Here is an 18,102-nt window from a genome sequence, read left to right on the forward strand (position 1 = left end):
ACCCACCCACCCCAGCTACTCAGTCACTCACGTGCTGCGCGAGAGAGAAGGCTGCCAAATGCCAATACATTCAAACTTCTTTGCATTTTCTAGAGAAAGAAACACAGTTCAACCAATTTTCTCTCTCTAAATATACACATATATATATACGTAATCCACATATATAGAGAGAGAAACAGAGTCCCCTTTTTCTCTCTTCTCACTATAATAAAAGCTGGGGTTTTGTCCTAGAGAAGATCGCTTCTGGCGGACAATTAACCTAAAACCCTAGAATTTGGGGGAAAATGGGGGACTATGTAGGAAGAACAGTCAGCAAAGAAGTTCAAGGGGTTGGAACATTTAATGGTACTGTCAAATCATACAATTCTGAAACTGGGTTTTTTGAGATCGTTTATGATTCCGGTGATTCCGAGGTTCTTGATTTGTCCCAACTCAATTGTTTGTTGAATGGATCACATCCACATGAGCATCAGCAGCAGCAGCAGGAGCCTGTTCCTTCTTCTACTGTTGGTCGAAAACCCAAAAAAAGGCAACGTCTTGCTAAACAGCAGGTTCAGGAGTATAAGGAGAAAAGTCATTCAGGTAATGATGATGTTGCTGATGAAATGAATTATGAAAATTCTAGTGATTTAAACTTAAATTTGAGAAAAGGGGGTGGTAATTTAAGTAATGGGTTGAATTTGGATTTGAATTATGATGTGACAGTTAATTTGAACGAGGATGATGTTGATGGGGTAGTTGATTTGAATAGGAGTCAAGGGTTGATATTGGATTTGAACATTGAGCAGAATATGGGTGTAAATGAAGTTAAGTTGGAAAATTTGGAGGGAAGCTTGAATAGAAGCAATGTGATTGATTTGAATGTGGATGCAAATGGGGATGTAGGTCATGTCTTGGAGGATGTAGGGATAAAGAACTGTTTTGACTTGAATTTAGGGCTAGATGATGTAAGTAAGAACATAAATGTTGGTGGTGGTGATGAGACGTCAAAGGAAATGACTTGCTGTTCCGGAGAAGGAGGAACCCAGGAGAAAGAGGGTAGTAGAGATAATGAGAGAATTGATGGCGGAGATGAAGAGAAGGTCCCAATGAATTTGGAGACATGTTTGACTGAGAATGAGTCAGCAAATGGCACTCTACGGGAAGTTGATGTTCAGTTGACAACACCTGATAAGGGTACTGATGGGTTGGAAGTGCAAAATGGTGTTTTGGAGAGCTTGCCGAAGGGGAAAAGGGGTAGGAAGAAGAGGAAGCTCTTGGATGCTGGCAAAGGTGTTACAGAGACAGTGTTGAGAAGAAGTGCTCGCAGAGCGAAAATAGAATCCGGTTCTGCTGAAGATCGTGTTTCTTGTGCAGTAGTGTCTGATGCAGCGAGTGACCCACTGTTGTCTCCTGCACTTAGTGTGGTATCAGAGGAGAAAATTATTGTATCAGGTCGTGAAGAGTCTGAAAAATCTGATACTATTCCTCCAAAGATGGATTTGCCTCCTTCTTCCAGTAGTTTAGATTTGGATGCTCTTCCTGTGCTTGATGTCTTCTCTGTCTATTCATTTTTGAGATCGTTTAGTACTTTATTATTCTTGAGCCCCTTTGAGTTGGAAGACTTTGTAGCATGCATAAAGGCAAATGCTCCTACTTTGTTGTTTGACTCTATTCATTTCTCTCTATTGCAAATACTGAGGAAGCATTTGAAATCTCTTTCAGATGAAAGTTCTGAATCTGCATCTGGTTGTCTCAGGTAAAGTTTTTAACTCTCATAAAGTTGTGTATACATTGGTTTTTGCTTGAATTTCTTTGATACTCAAATTTATCTGTACATTTACAAATTGTGGAAGTAGGTCTCTTAACTGGGATTTGCTGGACCTGATCACATGGCCTATCTTTATGGTTGAATATCTACTACTACATGGATCTGAACTGAAACCAAGTTTTGATCTCCGTCATTTTAAACTATTCGAGAGGGATTACTACAAGCAACCAGCTTCTTTGAAGATTGAAATGCTTAGGTGTCTTTGTGATGACGTGATTGAAGTAGAGGCCATACAATCAGAGCTTAACAGAAGAATTGTAGCAGCAGAGAATATGGATTTTGATCGGAATTCGAAGTCTGACAGTTCCAAGAAGAGGAGGGCTTCCATGTCTGTTGCTGTAGGTTCATGCTTTAGTGAAGCAGTCGATGAGTCAACAGACTGGAATAGTGACGAATGCTGCCTCTGCAAAATGGATGGTAGCTTAATATGCTGTGATGGCTGCCCTTCTGCATACCATTCCAAGTGCGTTGGTGTTGCTAGTAGTCACTTGCCTGAGGGTGATTGGTATTGCCCTGAATGTCTGATTGACAAAAAGAATCCGCGGTTGAATTTGGCAAAATCAATTCGAGGGGCAGAGGTATTGGCAACTGATCTGTACGGCCGGCTATACTATAGTTGCTGTGATTACCTATTGGTGTAAGTTCCATCACCCTTGGCTTAAAGTTAGTAAGTGATTATATCTTCTCAGTATCATTCTGTTTGTGTTTCAACATTCATCTTTCGACACAACTCTTTGTAATGTTTGGGACAGTTTGTATCAGATATTAGGTATCAGTATATGCCTATATGGTCTAGGTTGCTATTGACATTAACATTTTCACTTGATGTTGTGATGTGTAAAATGCAAAATTCATAATCAAAGTAGAATTGGAATGTTTGCGGTCGAATGGTCAAATAGTTGCAAGGAATTCCATATAGCCAACTCCATCATTCTTTAGGACTAAATTGTGGTAGATTGCCATCAATGTTGTGATTTTGGTATCCATCTGATGTCATGACATGTTTAATATCATATTCATCTTCCTCTCAAGCTGGAGTGTTTTATTCTTCGTATTATTAAAGATAACCATTTTGTTTTAAATAAGCTGAAACATGAGTAACAATGACCGATAAATCTTTTCCTTCCATTTAGTAATAAAGTGTTGTGCAGATACAGGTTGTTGTAGAGTACTATTACCTTTTTCTAATTTGAATGTCTTCATAGAAGTATAGAATCACGAATGAATATGGCGGATGTCTCTTACATAAAAAACACTAGTTTTTAGTGAGAGGAACTCCCACTTCTCCCCAACCTTGACTCGATCAAATCTCAGATGGTAGGTATTTGATTCATCAGTGTGAATGACAAACCCATCTCTGACCTTCTAGATTAGTTAGAATACACCAAGCAACTTAGTGTATGACAGAGAACTCTATGATAGACATGTCTCAGTTTATCAATGACTGCGAAGAATTACAAGGGAGTTAGATGCATGACCAATTAGTGCTTAAAGGAGAATGAAGTTATATAAGCTGGCTAATGGAGTTTTTATATGATCAAGAGAGAAAGGTAAAAGATGAAATCAGCTTCTGGAGATGTGCTTTATTGGTCTCTTTGAGTGCCAAGTTGTGGATGGCTAGATGGCAAAAGGTTATTGCTGTCCTCAAGGTCTCTAGGTTAGTAGTATCATTGCTGATGTTTCTTTGTTGACCTCTTCAATTGCCATGTTGCTTCCATCAGAAGAATCATGGAGTGAGAATGCTAGGTTAGCCTCGAGGTCTCTAGGTTAGCAGGTTCATTGATTATATTTAAATTTCTTTCCAAACTAGAAGCTATATCAGAGATATCTGAATGATTGGGAGATTGGGAGAATAACAGAATTCCATAACTCTCAGTTGCAAGATTCGACAATCTGACTGAAGAAGTGGACAGACTATGGAACAGAAACAGTAAGGGAATTTTTTCTATCAAATCTGCATACAGGGAGCTAAATGTAGGAGTGGTGAAGGAAAGAGATTGGCCTTGGAAGATGATATGGAAACCAAAAATTCCCTATAAAGTTAACTGTTTCATCTGGCTTTTGGCCAAAGAAGCAGTGTTAACTCATGATGATCTGAACAAAAGGGGTCGCCAACTATCCTCTGGGTGTTTTTTATGTAGGAAACAATCTGAGACAATCAACCATCTTTTTTTGCATTGCAAATGGACACACCAGCTTTGGAGGATGTTCATCAGTCTGAAAGTGATTAGTTGGGTGAAACCTGGAAGCATTGCAGACGTTCTAAGATGCTGGAATATGGATGGTAATGTGAGCAAAAAGGGGGAAAGATGGAAGATTGTCCATCATGCATTTGGTGGTCGATTTGGATTGAGAGGAACAAGAGGTGCTTTGAGGGGACTCAAAACAACATTCAGAATCTTAAAATGAATTGTTTAGGCCTTTTTTATTTTGGGTGTGAGCAAAAGCTATTGCTCAAGCAGAAGATGCTTGTGATGTTTTAAACCTTTTGTGTGGCACAAAACTGAACTACAATTTGTGAGTTGCAGTGTTATCAAAGGCAAAAAGCGCAAAAAAGCTCTAAGGTCCGTGAGGGCTTTAAGCGTAAAGCGCAAATAAAGCGTGGGCTTTAATGAAAAAAGGCGTAAAGGGAGAAAAGAATACAAATCTATCTTTTAGTCCAAGACTAATAATTATAAACATGAATCACAAATATATGACCAAAGAAATTGAAAAAAAAATTATGATAAAGTGAAATATCAATTATTTAGTGTCACTTCTTCATATGAGGCTGATTGGCAAGGAAACGTTTGCCTTAGAACCTTGATGTTGACACTGAAGCGCACATAAAGCGAGGCAAAGCGCTCAACATGTTTTGAGCCTCGCTTCAGGGCTTAAGCGCCTTTGATAACACTAGTAAGTTGTAATAATTTTGAAGGGGAACTACACTTTGGTTGTAGTATACCTGTGTGGGATATATAGAAGTAAAGTTACCATTGTCAACAAAAAGAAGAAGAAAAAGTTGAATGAGTATTGACAGAAGGGCTAGATGGTTGAGTCCTTGCGTTGTTGGACCACACTTGTAGGCTGTAGCACTGGTTGCATAGGCATACAAAGAAGAAACAGGTTGTCATTGGTGAGCTTGGTTAGGTTCTCAATTCATTGTCAACCTCATCCAGGCAATTGAAGTGGTGAGTTGTGATCTTTTTGATAGGTGCAGTTCAGATGAGTCTAACTGATATGTCAAAAGCGAGACTCATAGTTAAGGATTTGGATCTTTTTTGTTATCGGCATTGGTTGCACTGCAGTGCAAAGAAAAGATGGTATTGTAGGTGAGCTTTATTGGGCTTGCCTTTTATCTTTAGAGTGTCAAACTCTGACGTCTTTGTGGATAGTGAGTTTAAGTGGTATTTCACAAGTGAAGCTCATAGTTAAGGATGAGACATAGATTTCAGCCTTGTTGTCGGCAATGACAATTTTGTTATGGAGTGCAAGTATACCTGGAAAGAAGACCGAGCTAGTTCCAGCTAGTCTACACTCATCCTATTCATGTAAGTGATTTTAGGGAAACAAGGAGAGGAAAGAACTCATAAGTGGCTGAGGCAAATAAAGAGGAGAAACAATGCTGGTTTAGAAGCCAGGGACAAACCAATTGTTGGGTACGGGCTTGGGCTTGATTCCTTGAGTTCAATTCTCCCTCGGACCGAGAGGTGTTGGGCCTATTTAATAAAACCCATCCATTTGACAAAAATAAATGTTACGACTCGAGAGGATAAGATGCATCATTGTTAACTGGCGTTGTTTGAGCAAAATAAAATTGAGAGGATGTGAGCCATCTCTTATTACACTATGATTTTTCTTGGCAATTGTGTTTATCAATGTTTGTAGTGTTGACTATTTAAATGGGTGCTACCTAGCATAGTTGGGTGCAAGATGTGAAGCTGGAGGCTAAGCAAGTTGGAAGCTCGAAACAAGAAGTTATGGAAGACCCTAACCTTTTGCAATTTTTGGTTTTGATGGAGAGAAATAGGATAAATTTTGAATGAATTGAGAACCTATTGAGAGTCAAAAGTTCTCCTTTTTTTTTTATATATTTTTTGTGTAAAGTGACTTAGGTGTCTTCACAATTGGATGCTATATAATCTAGCATGCTATTTGTGAAATAAAAATGGACTTCCAGTTCCCCCCACCCCCTACCACTCCATGTGCGAACAAAGTAGTAATAAGTCATATTGAATCAATGGATTCATGACAAAAGTAAAATCCCCCGATGACATTTTATCACAATTAATATATTTTGGCTGATAGAGGGATCAAATGGTATATATTTCATTTGTTGGTCACTTGGAGGGTTAATGCATGACTCTTGCTTTACAATGGGTTGTTTTTACCACCTGTAGGAGGAAGAGAAGATGAGGGCGTGAGATGTTGCACCTCCGGCCTTCTTATGGTTATATGGAAGGAGAGGAATAAGAGAGTTGTTGATGGGATATAAAATGATTTTGTTTTTGTACTATTGAGGAATAGTCTCATGTATGTTTTCTTCTTTTGGTGCACCCACTAGGTTCATCCGTTCATGTTTACATGGAAGATTGGTGGACATTTATTGAATACCATCTTTCATGGTATGATAACTACTTTTTGGTAGTACTCTTTGTATATGGGATTCCCCATATTTTAGTTTGTAAGTTCTACCTAATGTTAGGACACTGCATCATCTGTATCGACTTCTAAAATATGATAGTTGTTTTTAATCTGGCACACAGACTTGTGTTTTCTTGTTATGTTTTGTTCCAGACAGTCTCTACTTAGAAAAGGTGAGGGTAAGGTTTGTGTACATCCTACCCTCCCCAGACTCGCTTGTGGGATTACACTGGGTATGTTGTTATTAACACTCTTTACCATTTTCTCTCAGTTTCTTGGAGTAAAATAGTACTTAATCATTCTCTCTGACTTGAGTTTGTGTTGTTGTTCTTGCAGGTCAGATCCATGCGAAGACGAGTTCTCACCTAAGTATTACCACAGAAATGATTTGGCTCTGGTTATTGGGATGATGAAGTCATCACAAAAGGTTTATGGAACTGTGTTAAGTGCGATTATGAAGCTTTGGGATACAAATAGTATGGCTGCGGGTGCAAAATGTGATCCGGATACCCAGCAGAAAACTATGCCCTCAAATTTTCTGTCATTAATTCTATCGCAACATGAAGAGAAGGTAAATGAAGGAAAGCAAGCGGAAAAGCTCTCATCATGTTCTGATGATGTGGGATATGATGAATCGGAGACAGTTGACCCATCAATGAAAATGGGAAATATACTGCCAGGGTCGGAAGGATCAGCTGAAATATCTCAGGTTGTTGCAGACAATCAAAATTACAAGGAGGGTGGAACTTTTGAAGATTCTAATCTTACCGCCAAAATTAAGGAGACTAGAAGACCTCTCAGGGAAAGAAAGGGCAATGAGTCTGTGGACTTGGGGCTGTCAACAACGAGCAACAAAGAAATCATGTCAGAAGAGCAGTATGCAGAAAGTTATGTGAACTTTTATAGCTTTGCTCGAATAGCATCATCAGTTGTTGAAGAGTTAACAAAGAAATCACCTGGTAAGACTGGTGAAGATGCTAAAAAAACGGTGGATGAAATAATCTCAGCGCAGCTGAAGGCCATATCTAGCAAATCTATTGATTTTTGCTGGCCCAATGTTCAGAATATGAAGATTGATGCTAGGAAAGAAGATTGTGGGTGGTGCATCTCTTGCAAAGTTCCGGAGTGTGAGAAGGACTGCTTGTTCATCCAGAATAGCACAGGACCTGCTCCAGAAAGTTTTTCTAGTGATGCATTGGGTGTTCATTCCAGGAGGAACAGGGAAAGCCATCTTGTTAATGTCCTTTGCTACATATTGAGCACTGAGGATCGTCTTCATGGACTTCTGTCAGGTCCTTGGTTGAATCCACAGCACTCCCAAAATTGGCGCAAAGATGTTACTGAAGCACATGATATAGATACACTGAGAGCTTTTTTGCTTACAGTAAGTATGATCATCCCTCTCTTTTTTACTTTTTGGGGTACCCTCTCTTATTATTTTTGCCTTTTGGGATAAGTCAAAAAGATTTTCATTAATAAACACAGACTGGGTGGTTGAATATATGTAGAAGAGGTGCATGTGTCTCCACATCCATTGTCTTCCACCTAGTTTAACTTACTACCATTCGGCATGGTGTTCTCCCCTCACACCAAAAATACAAGTGAAATAAAAAAGATTTTAGTGTTCTCTACATCATTCTCACTATTATCATCCCGCTCTTTTTGCCATTTTTCAATTGCAAAACGCCTTCTACTTTGATTTTGTAAAATGATACGCGCCTTTGTTTCATTTGCAAAATGCCTGTACTTTGATTTTGTAAATGATGCGCACCTTTGTTTCATTTGCTCTTTATCCATCTAACATCTTACTTTATGGGAGCTTAATCTTCCTGACTGTTCTTAATGCTTCATATTGAGGAGAATATACTTATAGGCAGTTATCTGTTACTGTGATAGCTTAAATAGGAAGTTATATCCCTTCTCAGTCCCTAGTTCTTTTGGAGGGCGGAAAGGTCAGCTTGACAAGCTATTTCCAGTTACATGTACCATGTGATCTTAATGTTTCACATACTTAGGCCCAGTAACAGTATAAAGGAGGTTGAGAATTAAAGAAAAAGGCACTAGATGGTGCCAAAACCATCAGTACAGAGAGCAAGGACAGCAGATCCAACTATGAAATCCTGACAGTTACAGAGCACCTATCAGATCTACTAAGGATACTGCCTCCTCTACAAAATGTTTTTTACACCAAAGATGAAAAAGATGAAAGCACTTCATCTTAAAATTCTGTAAAGAGCTACTTCTTCCTTCAAACATTCTTAAATTTCTCTCTTTCCAAACTGTACATCATATACAAGCAGGAATCTATCTCCACCATTTCTTCTGTCTGACTACACTCCCGATGCAATTCCAACTTTTTTAGCAGGTCACTAGTGTTGGAAGGCATACACCACTGTAGGCTCGCAATGTTAAGAAAAGCTACAGAAGACCAGTAACAAAACAATGAAGAAACAGATGACTATTGGATTCTGTTTCTAAACCACAAAAAGTACATCTAGAGCATAATTGGAATCCCCTTCTCCTTATATTCTCTTGAGTCAGGCAAGCCTCTCTTGCCACTAACTAGGATAAGTGCAAAATTTTTCTAGGAACCTTAACTTTCCAAATGTATCTCCAGGGGTACTCTGGTATTTGCTGATCCAAATTACATAATGCGTGATAAGCAGACTTTGCTGAAGAAAATACCTTGGCACTTCATGCCAAAACCCATATCTTCAAGCACATTGAGAAGGAAACTCCAGTTAACATGATCATAGGCCTTCTTAATATCAAGCTTACAAAGAATACCAGATTCTTGCCCTTTACTCTAGTATCCACACATTCATTGGCAATTAAATAAGCATTTCATGGTGTGTCTGCCTCTTAAAAAGCTAACTGATGCCCATTTACCAGCTTATATGCCGTGCCACCTTCTTCAATCTCTCTGTCAATAGTTTTGAAATAATCTTGTGCAGACTAAATATAAACTAATAGGTTTGAAGTCCTTGAGTTCCTTGGCAATACCTTTTTTAATGAGAGCAATATAGGAAGCATTTAAACTCTTCTTAAGGTACTCATTACAATGAAAGTTCCTGATGGTATTCATGACATCTTCTTTCACAATCTTCCAGCTCTTATGTAAGAAGCCCGTAGAGAATCATCTGGGCTCGGTGCCTTGTCTGCTTCACAAAGTCTCGAACTCTCCACCACCTCTTGTTCTTCAAATTCACACTGTAGGAGTTCTTTTTTCTTTTGAAATTCTAGGGCCACCTTGATCTTTCTGTTTCTGAGATGAGATTTTGATAAAAGGACACGATCTCATTCGTAATCCCTACTGGACCAGTGATTAGGTTCCCCTGTACCTCCAGCTTATCTATATGCATGAATCTTCTATGCGAATTTGCCATTTTCTGGAAGAACTTATTGTTTTTATCTCCTTGCTTCAACCATAAAGTTCTAGACCTCTTCCTCCAGGAGATCTCTTCATTTTTTGCTAAATCCTGGAATTCCATATGTAATGATGCCCTTTCCAGCAACTCAATTTCATTTAGTGGTCTTAGTTCCTGCAAAACATCAAAACTGTTAATTTGATTTAGAAGAATAGTCTTATTCTTCAAATTCCCTCCATAAGAAATGTTCCACACCTTCAGCTTGGATTTCAACAACTTAAGTTTGCCAGCCAAGATAAAATCAGCCCTTCCTGATATTTCAAAAGATTTCCACCACCCCTGCACTCCCTCCTTAAATCCTTCTACCTCCATCCACCAATTCTCAAACTTGAAATAGGACTTAGTAAAAGCCCATTCTCCACACTCTAAAAGGACAGGACAGTGATCAGATGCAATTTTAGGAAACAAAGTTTGTTTTATGTTATTAAATTCTTCATCGCATTCCGAGGTAAGAGAAACTTATCTAATCTTGATGAACACTCATGAAGGCGTCTTACTCTTAATGGAACACAATTTGAGCAGCTATTCTACTGGCAATTTGGAAGTGAAGAAGCAACACATCATAAAGAAGATTCTATACTTAAACTCGAGCACAATTGTATATTTTTTTTTGAAGTTGTGACTGATGAGATGCAGTTTTGGATGTTTAACTTCTTTACAAGGCGCCATTATCATAGTTGTTTTGTGTCTTTAGAGTTTTCACATGCCTGTAATAACAGAAACTTGGTCAGATTTTACTTAACTGGATGTATTTGGACTGCAAAATAATTTTTTTTCTTTTCGAAGACGGTCTTGTGAATCACAATTATGACATCCTAGTATGATTCTATGGCACACCGTACAATCATTGGGAAAAATAAAGTGCCAATACAATCCTCAATACAATTAATGTGACACGACTTTGTTAAATATAGTCTAGTATTTGGGATTCCTTCCTTGTATGAAGTTTGCTTAGGCCTCATTTGTTTGCACTTATGGAGGTTTGGATCTGAATGGTTCAAATATTAGGTCATTAAGTGCATTTGTTTACATCAATATTTAAGCACTTATTTGGTCTGAATAGGTAAGATATTTAATGAAGTCTTAATATTATTTAGGGATATTTTTATGTGAAGAATTTTCACCACCACCGTCCACAACCACCCGCCGTCACCACCACATACCACCTTTGACATCACAACTACCACCACTATCAACCATTACTGTTAGTCGCTACCACATTTACTACGACCGCCGCCATCACTATCATTGATTACCATTGCGGTCAATCCCTACTACCAACCACCTCCACCGTCAGAACTAGTACCACAACCAACTACCACCAACACCATCACAACCACCACCACCGCCGTCGACTGCTAACATCGACCAATTCCACACCACTATCAACCGACACTATTGTGCCAGTAACTACAACACCAACTACCTCCACTCACTATCCACTAGCACCAACCATCACCACCGCCACCATCACTAGCAACACAGATGGTTTTTTTAATCAAATAATGATATTATCATATTAAATTTATATTTTTTCTAATAGCTTACTACTTTTTATTTGAATTGTACATGTATTATGTTTAAAATATATAGATTCTGCACATTTAGATGTTGAAAACAAACAAATCTTCTCATTTAGTGTTAAGATCTAAAGTCAACATCTTAATCATTTATATTCAGATGTCTTAATCTTAACAAACAAATGCGACCTTAGTATAAGAACATAGTGAACATGAACCAACATAAAGATGAAGCTCTTTACGCGGTCTCAAAAGTCTTCTTGTTGGGATGAAGGCTTAGTCATAAGTCATAACCGCATGCTTATGCTAGGTTCAATTTCTCTCAAGAATCTTTTTAGCCTATTTAGAGATGCGTGCGTCAATATAAATTGCAAGAAATTTGAAATGCCAGAGAACCACAAATTATTGAATGTTGGAATAAAATGGGTCTAAATGGATGGTGAAGATTCACATATCCAACCTTACTAGCTTTGAATTGAGATGTAATAGCAATTGTAGTAGTTGTTATGAATTACATATCTGTATAGATTTCTTTACCCTTTTGTTACCTGTATGTATTTTTGATTGATGCCAGTTAGAGTCGAACTTGCGGCCTCTAGCACTTACCCCTGATTGGCTGAAGCATGTGGATTCTTTAGCCAAAATGGGCTCTGGGCATCATATCATTATCAATTCATCACGCGTTAGACACGGAATTGGCAAAAAGAAGGCTAGGCATTTGGAGCCGGAGGTGAATCCATCTTCAAATGCTGGAAGTGGTTTGAGCTTGTTTTGGTGGAGGGGGGGAAGGCTATCTCGTCGACTATTCAACTGGAAGCTATTGCCCCAATCATTGGCGCGCAAAGCTGCCCGACAAGGTGCGTCTTCTTTTTGTTTTCAAATGCAGCTTCCGTTTCTGGTCAACTGAACAGTTGAGCTTCATTTAGCTGGATTTCTTTTCTTGGTAAGTCATTTACCTAGAATCGTCATGTGCAGGTGGATGTAAGAAGATACCAGACATGTTATATCCGGACAATTCAGACTTTGCCAAGAGAAATAAGTGCATAGCTTGGAGGGCTGCTGTTGAAACTTCAAGAACCGTGGAGCAACTTGCTCTCCAGGTATGCTTTCCATGCAATTCAGTTTCGTCTTCTAACATTAACCGGAGAGAAATGGTCTTCCTGGATCTTCTATCTTATTGTGGCACTTCAGGGTCCAGATGATACAGATATGGCCCTGTGGGTAGTATCCAAATTGATTCCATGGGACATAGGTTGCTACTAAAAGCGTTAATTACAGTAGCGCTTCTCCTTGTGGTTTGTATTGAAAGGAGATCTTAGTTGTCTTTGTTGTTGTTGACTAAGATGCATGCCTGAGTTTATAGTTATTTATTGAGATCTTGGTTCATCATTTCTCTTCACTTTTCAGGTTAGAGATCTTGATGCTCATATTAGATGGGATGATATTGGAAACACCAATATCCTTGCAATTATAGACAAGGAATTTCAAAAAGCTGTCAGATCATTCAAGAAAGCTACTGTACGCAAGAAAAGCTCGGAAGGATCTGTAGTTAAGTATCTTCTTGATTTTGGTAAAAGAAGATTCTTGCCAGACATTGTTGTTCGATGTGGAACCGTACCAGAAGAGGCGTCAACTGAAAGAAAGAGATATTGGTTAGAAGAAGCTCACATGCCCTTGCATCTTGTGAAAGGATTTGAGGAGAAAAGAATTGCTCGCAAATCTAGCAAGATAACTGTCGGGAAACATCGTGAAACCAAGAGAATAATGAAAAAGCCTCTCAAGGAAAAGGGGTTTGCATACCTTTTCCTTAAAGCAGAGAGATCAGAGTATTATCAGTGTGGGCATTGTAACAAAGATGTCCTAATTAGGTATGCTTCTACTTGATATTTGTGAATAAGCTCCAGTCAATTAATAGCAGGCACAAAATATCTTAGCTTTTATAAATAAATTAACACTTCTTTCATTATCTGAGTTATTAAAACGCTGCTTTTGCTATTTGTATAAATATAGATAGGGATTTTATGCTGAAAAGGAAAGAGAATAGTTGGTTATGAGGAACACGTATGGTGAAGTGACTTTTGAATAATCTTGCGAGTTTCAACACAATTGTTGTGTTACTTCTCTTCTTTCCTTCTCATTCTTCCCGAAGTTCCTGAATTTCTTTTTGATTGCATCCTGTGCATGGGCATGTTATTTGTTGTCACTGGCCAGTTTCTGGCTGGGTCTCTTTGTTCTGTTATGAGGCCTAACTAGGTAAATTATGTGTTATCTTCTGTCTATAGTCAATAATGATAAGTATTTTGGACTTCCGATATTTTACCTTTGAAATATTTGTAAGATTAATTTTCTTTTATAATTTGCAGGGAAGCTGTTAGCTGTCAGTACTGCAAAGGTGAGCACTTACAAGTTTCTCCTAATAGAACTTTCTTACTGCTCTACCTGCTTGTGAACTGTCAAGTGATCATTCTATAAATATGTTAAAATCCTCAAGTAATTAATGCCATTCAATGTCATGTTAAATATAGGGGGAGTAACATGACATACTGATAGAATTGATCCTTGGGAACCCGATTGATATCTTAATGGTATACTCTATCAAAATAAGAATAAATATATGCTTTTAAATGGTTGATTTTTTTCAAGGCCCAGTGAATTGGTTTTGGGTGGTCGTCTTATGTAGCACCTTTATACCCTGCAGGTTTCTGATCTTCACATTGTCATATTTTTGAATCATACTCCCCAGCAGTCCCGAAATCTCAAGTGTTAGGGACTATGATTCAAATCTGACAATGTGAACAGCTGAAACCCTACAGGGTACAACAGGTGCTTCATAAGACGATGACCTGTCAGATTTCAGGACTGTTGTTCACCAGTTGGAATGATGTTGTTTTAGTTTCTGCTCTTAGTTTTGACAGAACTGCTTGATGTCATAGCATTGTAATTGTGTTTCGTTCCTATCTGTCTTTTCTTTGTTTGATGTGTACATCTCTATAAATTAAGAGTTTTCCATCTCTAAAAAACTTTTATTAGTTGAGAAAATTACATAATTCGATAGGTATTGGGGCATCTAAAATAAATTTATAATTGAATATCCACATGATAGCTGATATCTCAGTCCACACATGATGGGCACTGTTAAGGTATTCCTCTAATAGTTGAAGTTATTAAAGTGCTAGATGAGATTGTCACATAATTCAATACTAATAAGTTGGAGGAACACAAAATTCCATTGTTGGTTTGATTTAGGTAAAAAGTCATCCCTTCAATTAGTGTCAAGGCGTCAATACTTTTTTGTTTGATGGTAAGAGTTATTTCTGCCTTGAGTTTTCTGTATCCTTTCCATCGTTTTTGTTATGCAGTTTCATCCCCACTTCGGAGCTTCCACACATGATACACCCCTTGCTTTTTGTCCACATTTTTTGCAACTGATTTGGTATTCGTCATTTCTTCAGGTTTCTTCCATAAACGACATGTTAGAAAGTCCTCTGGAGTTGTTGCTGCTGAGTTTAAACATACATGTCACAAGTGTATGGATGTGAATAATTTGAGGAAGAATGTGAAGAGGGGGAGGATAGAGATGCAGAAGAGTGAGGAAGCATCAAAAGCCTTGAGGCCGCTGCGCTTAAAGGTTATATCTGGAGGCACCAAAAATAAACAGCCAGCACAGTCGCCAAGTAGCAAAAAGAAGCCTGTGGTTATACCCCTCAGACGTTCTGCAAGGAGGGCTAAATTTGTAGTTGTGCAAAACAAAAAAATTGGACGCAAGAAAGGTAAACAAACAAAATCTGGAAGGGGGAGGGGTAGGCCTAGGAAACATGCAAAAGTTGACATATCAGAGAAAAAGAAACCAGCAGAAGTCGCTTGGCGGAGGAAGAGAATGCAGTTATGTCGGATTTACTGGCTGAATGGTCTATTGCTCTCACAAAAGCCAAAAGATGAAAGAGTGACACTCTTCAGGAGTAAAAAGCTTCTTGTTCTTTCTGGAGAATTGGGCGGCGCAGCTGATCAGCCAAAGTGCAGTCTTTGTGGTGAACTAGAATATACACCTACTTCAAATTACATTGCATGTGAAGTTTGTGGAGGTAAGGAGAATTTTATTCAGTGCTTCTGTATGCAATCCCTTTGGTTATCTTGTTGGCAACTCTGTACTAAATATCTTGAGTTGGTTTTTGTCTCTCCTATATCTTGAATTGTTTCCCTGCAGCAATGCATTCATGTAATTTCTGTTGTACTTCATGCTTAACAAATGATGTGACGTTATCTAGTATAACATTGTTGCTCTTCGGTCTGGTCTCCTCTGAGCCTGTTGTCTCAGTTTGTAGTTTTAAACAAGAATTGATAAGGGATAATGTGAATACTTATTTTATGAACAGTTGAACTTATTACTTATTTTATAAACAGTTGAACTGGAGTGTGGTTGTGACCTAAGTTGTTTGGACTCGGGGGAGGGTATCCGGGCATGTGAATCCAAGGGTTGGATTCGGCAAAAACTAAATTTTTAGATTCGGGGTATGGATCCAGATATGGACAGGGGTGCTGGGATTCGGCTAAACAATCCAAATATTATAAAATAGAGCTATAAAAAGTATATTCCAAATTTTGAAAGATCTTCTAGGTCGTCTTTCCCAAGACCCACTACTTCTTCTTTCAAGCTCTCTGGTTCTTCCCCTCAAAAAAGAAAGTCATTCAAGGCCTTCCACCAACTCTCCTTACATCGTTGCTACTGCCTACCAAAAGTCAGAACAAGACCGCTTGAATTCTTAGTTTCTCTCTATTTGGCTTGAAACATGAAGCAATAAATATTGATCAAGAGGAAAAGCTAAAAAGCGAGACGAAGGGACTATAATATTTAAGGTCTGCCTTTCTCACGTCTTAATTCTGTTTTATCTTTATCAAAATCTCAATGTTCCTCAAAATTTGTCCATCAATTTTGGTCAAAGTATCTGATGTGGGTAGACCAAATCTCACACGTATCCTGCATCCGCACCCGTCTCGTGTCGACGCGGTTGAGGCTTCAAAAATGAAGAGTCTTTGCAACTTATGTTGTGACGAGAGATTTTATAGGGAGTACAGCACAAGACAAGCTATCAATAGTTGTTTCTGTTTAATCCCTTTTTGGTTAAGCTCCCTTTCTTTTTACACGTGTTACATTATTTAATTTGTGTTCATGAGTTGCTTGAAAAAGACATTTTAACCTTTCAAGTATGTCTCTTTGTCAGGAGACTCATATATCTTCATTTCACTTACGGAATTCTGTTATTGGGTGCATTTACATATTTTCCATGTTTTCTTCTTTTCTTGTCTCTATATCTTGTAGCTTACCTTTTTCCTTTCTGATTACTCCATCCTGCAGACTGGTTCCATGGAGATGCTTTCGGTCTTACAGCTGAAAGAATTACTAAGGTAATTGGATTCAAGTGCCACGAATGTCGGCGAAGGACCCCTCCTTTTTGTGCTCATTTGCATGCGACCAATAGCAAGGGTAAGCAGGTTATGTTGGAGAGTACAGAGTGTAAATCTGCAGATGAAACATTTGACATTGAATCTCTCTCAACTAAGGGACCACTAGAACAGAAATCTCATTTGAATGATGAATCAGGATCTTGTTTTACTGGTGATAATGGTGAAAAGTGTCCGCAAGGGACTCCTCTTGACTCATGCCATGCAGAGAATGGAAGTTTGCCTATTATTAGTTCAGAGCAGAGAAAAACTACTGATAGCTGTAGCGAGATGGACATTGTACTTCCAGAGGAACCGGGCTTATTGAATGACAATGTCAATGCTATCAAGGAGGAGGATCAGAGAGTGTCGAATGAGTTGTTGACATCTAATGACAGCTCCTTGCTGAATGATGACGCTATAGAGTTGAATCCGAGGGAAGACATGGAGTAAATACAATCATTGTGACAGGATGTACATTATCCAAGTCTGGAATGGATTTGACAGAAACAGGATTACCTTTATTAACAAATGATCAACAGAGGGAGGAATGGTAAAGCAATGGTCGTTCCCACCTGTGGTAGATAGAGCTATTTTTGACGGAATTGAATTGTTGTCGGAGGAAATTTTAGTTTCAGATCAATTTGTAGGTGTAATTGGAGGGGGGGAAATTAGACAAGTGTTGATTGTGTTAATTAATCAACCTGATTTAGAAAAACTTTACTTTGCCTTTTCGTAGCGTAATTATAGGAATAGAATATTTATCTTTGTTGGAATTGATCGTCTTTCCTTGCTTGCTTACTTAGGTTTAACTTGTATACACAGCCCTTTGCATTCATTTGGGATGTAAAGACATTGAAATACAAAGAAGTCTTCCTTCTTTAGAGTCATTGCTGCCATTTTGAGGTGAGTTTTTCTTACTTGCAATATTAGAGGTTTCCTGTTTTTCCAGATAGAGAAACCTTTCTCCTTCCTTGGAGTTGTCTGCAGCTAAAACTGTCTCTAAAATCTTAATGCCACCACCTATCCCAGCTATGTGCTGATGAGACGCGATGCGTTGTTTAGGTGTTGGTTTGGCTCCTATGTGAGGCTACTTTAGGAGAAATATTTTTGAGATTGTTCTTCTGTTTTGGGGCTTGCCTAAGCCTATGGCATTGAGTTTTAGATGCTTTTGAGCTAGGCAGACCTTACTTATCTTCTGTCAAGACAAATATGTCAATTTTATCCAGTTTGTTCTTCTTCTTCTCCAAGGGAATGCTTACAAGATAAGTTATTTCTATGT

General features: G+C 38.4%; 1 protein-coding gene across 1 annotated transcript; it reads left to right on the forward strand.

The window, feature by feature from the left end:
- Positions 1-51: 51 nt before the first annotated feature.
- On the forward strand, positions 52-17,710 carry LOC107004581 (DDT domain-containing protein PTM). The gene is made up of 9 exons (XM_015202824.2): positions 52-1,738; positions 1,839-2,447; positions 6,770-7,817; positions 11,956-12,238; positions 12,357-12,481; positions 12,789-13,249; positions 13,745-13,773; positions 14,834-15,463; positions 16,735-17,710. The coding sequence occupies exons 1-9, from the start codon at positions 285-287 to the stop codon at positions 17,271-17,273; spliced, it is 5,178 nt and encodes a 1,725-aa protein (XP_015058310.1). The 5' UTR covers positions 52-284; the 3' UTR covers positions 17,274-17,710.
- The last annotated feature ends 392 nt before the right edge of the window (positions 17,711-18,102 follow it).

Source organism: Solanum pennellii, chromosome 11 (assembly GCF_001406875.1).
Source record: "Solanum pennellii chromosome 11, SPENNV200".
In the NCBI taxonomy this organism is placed as follows: domain Eukaryota; kingdom Viridiplantae; phylum Streptophyta; class Magnoliopsida; order Solanales; family Solanaceae; genus Solanum; species Solanum pennellii.

Bases quoted from the DNA above. Each gene is read 5' to 3' on its own strand.
- LOC107004581 (XM_015202824.2), top strand. From the start codon at position 285: ATGGGGGACTATGTAGGAAGAACAGTCAGCAAAGAAGTTCAAGGGGTT. The intron at 12,239-12,356 runs GTGCGTCTTCTT...CGTCATGTGCAG, and splicing joins GCGCAAAGCTGCCCGACAAG to GTGGATGTAAGAAGATACCA. The intron at 12,482-12,788 runs GTATGCTTTCCA...TTCACTTTTCAG, and splicing joins TGGAGCAACTTGCTCTCCAG to GTTAGAGATCTTGATGCTCA.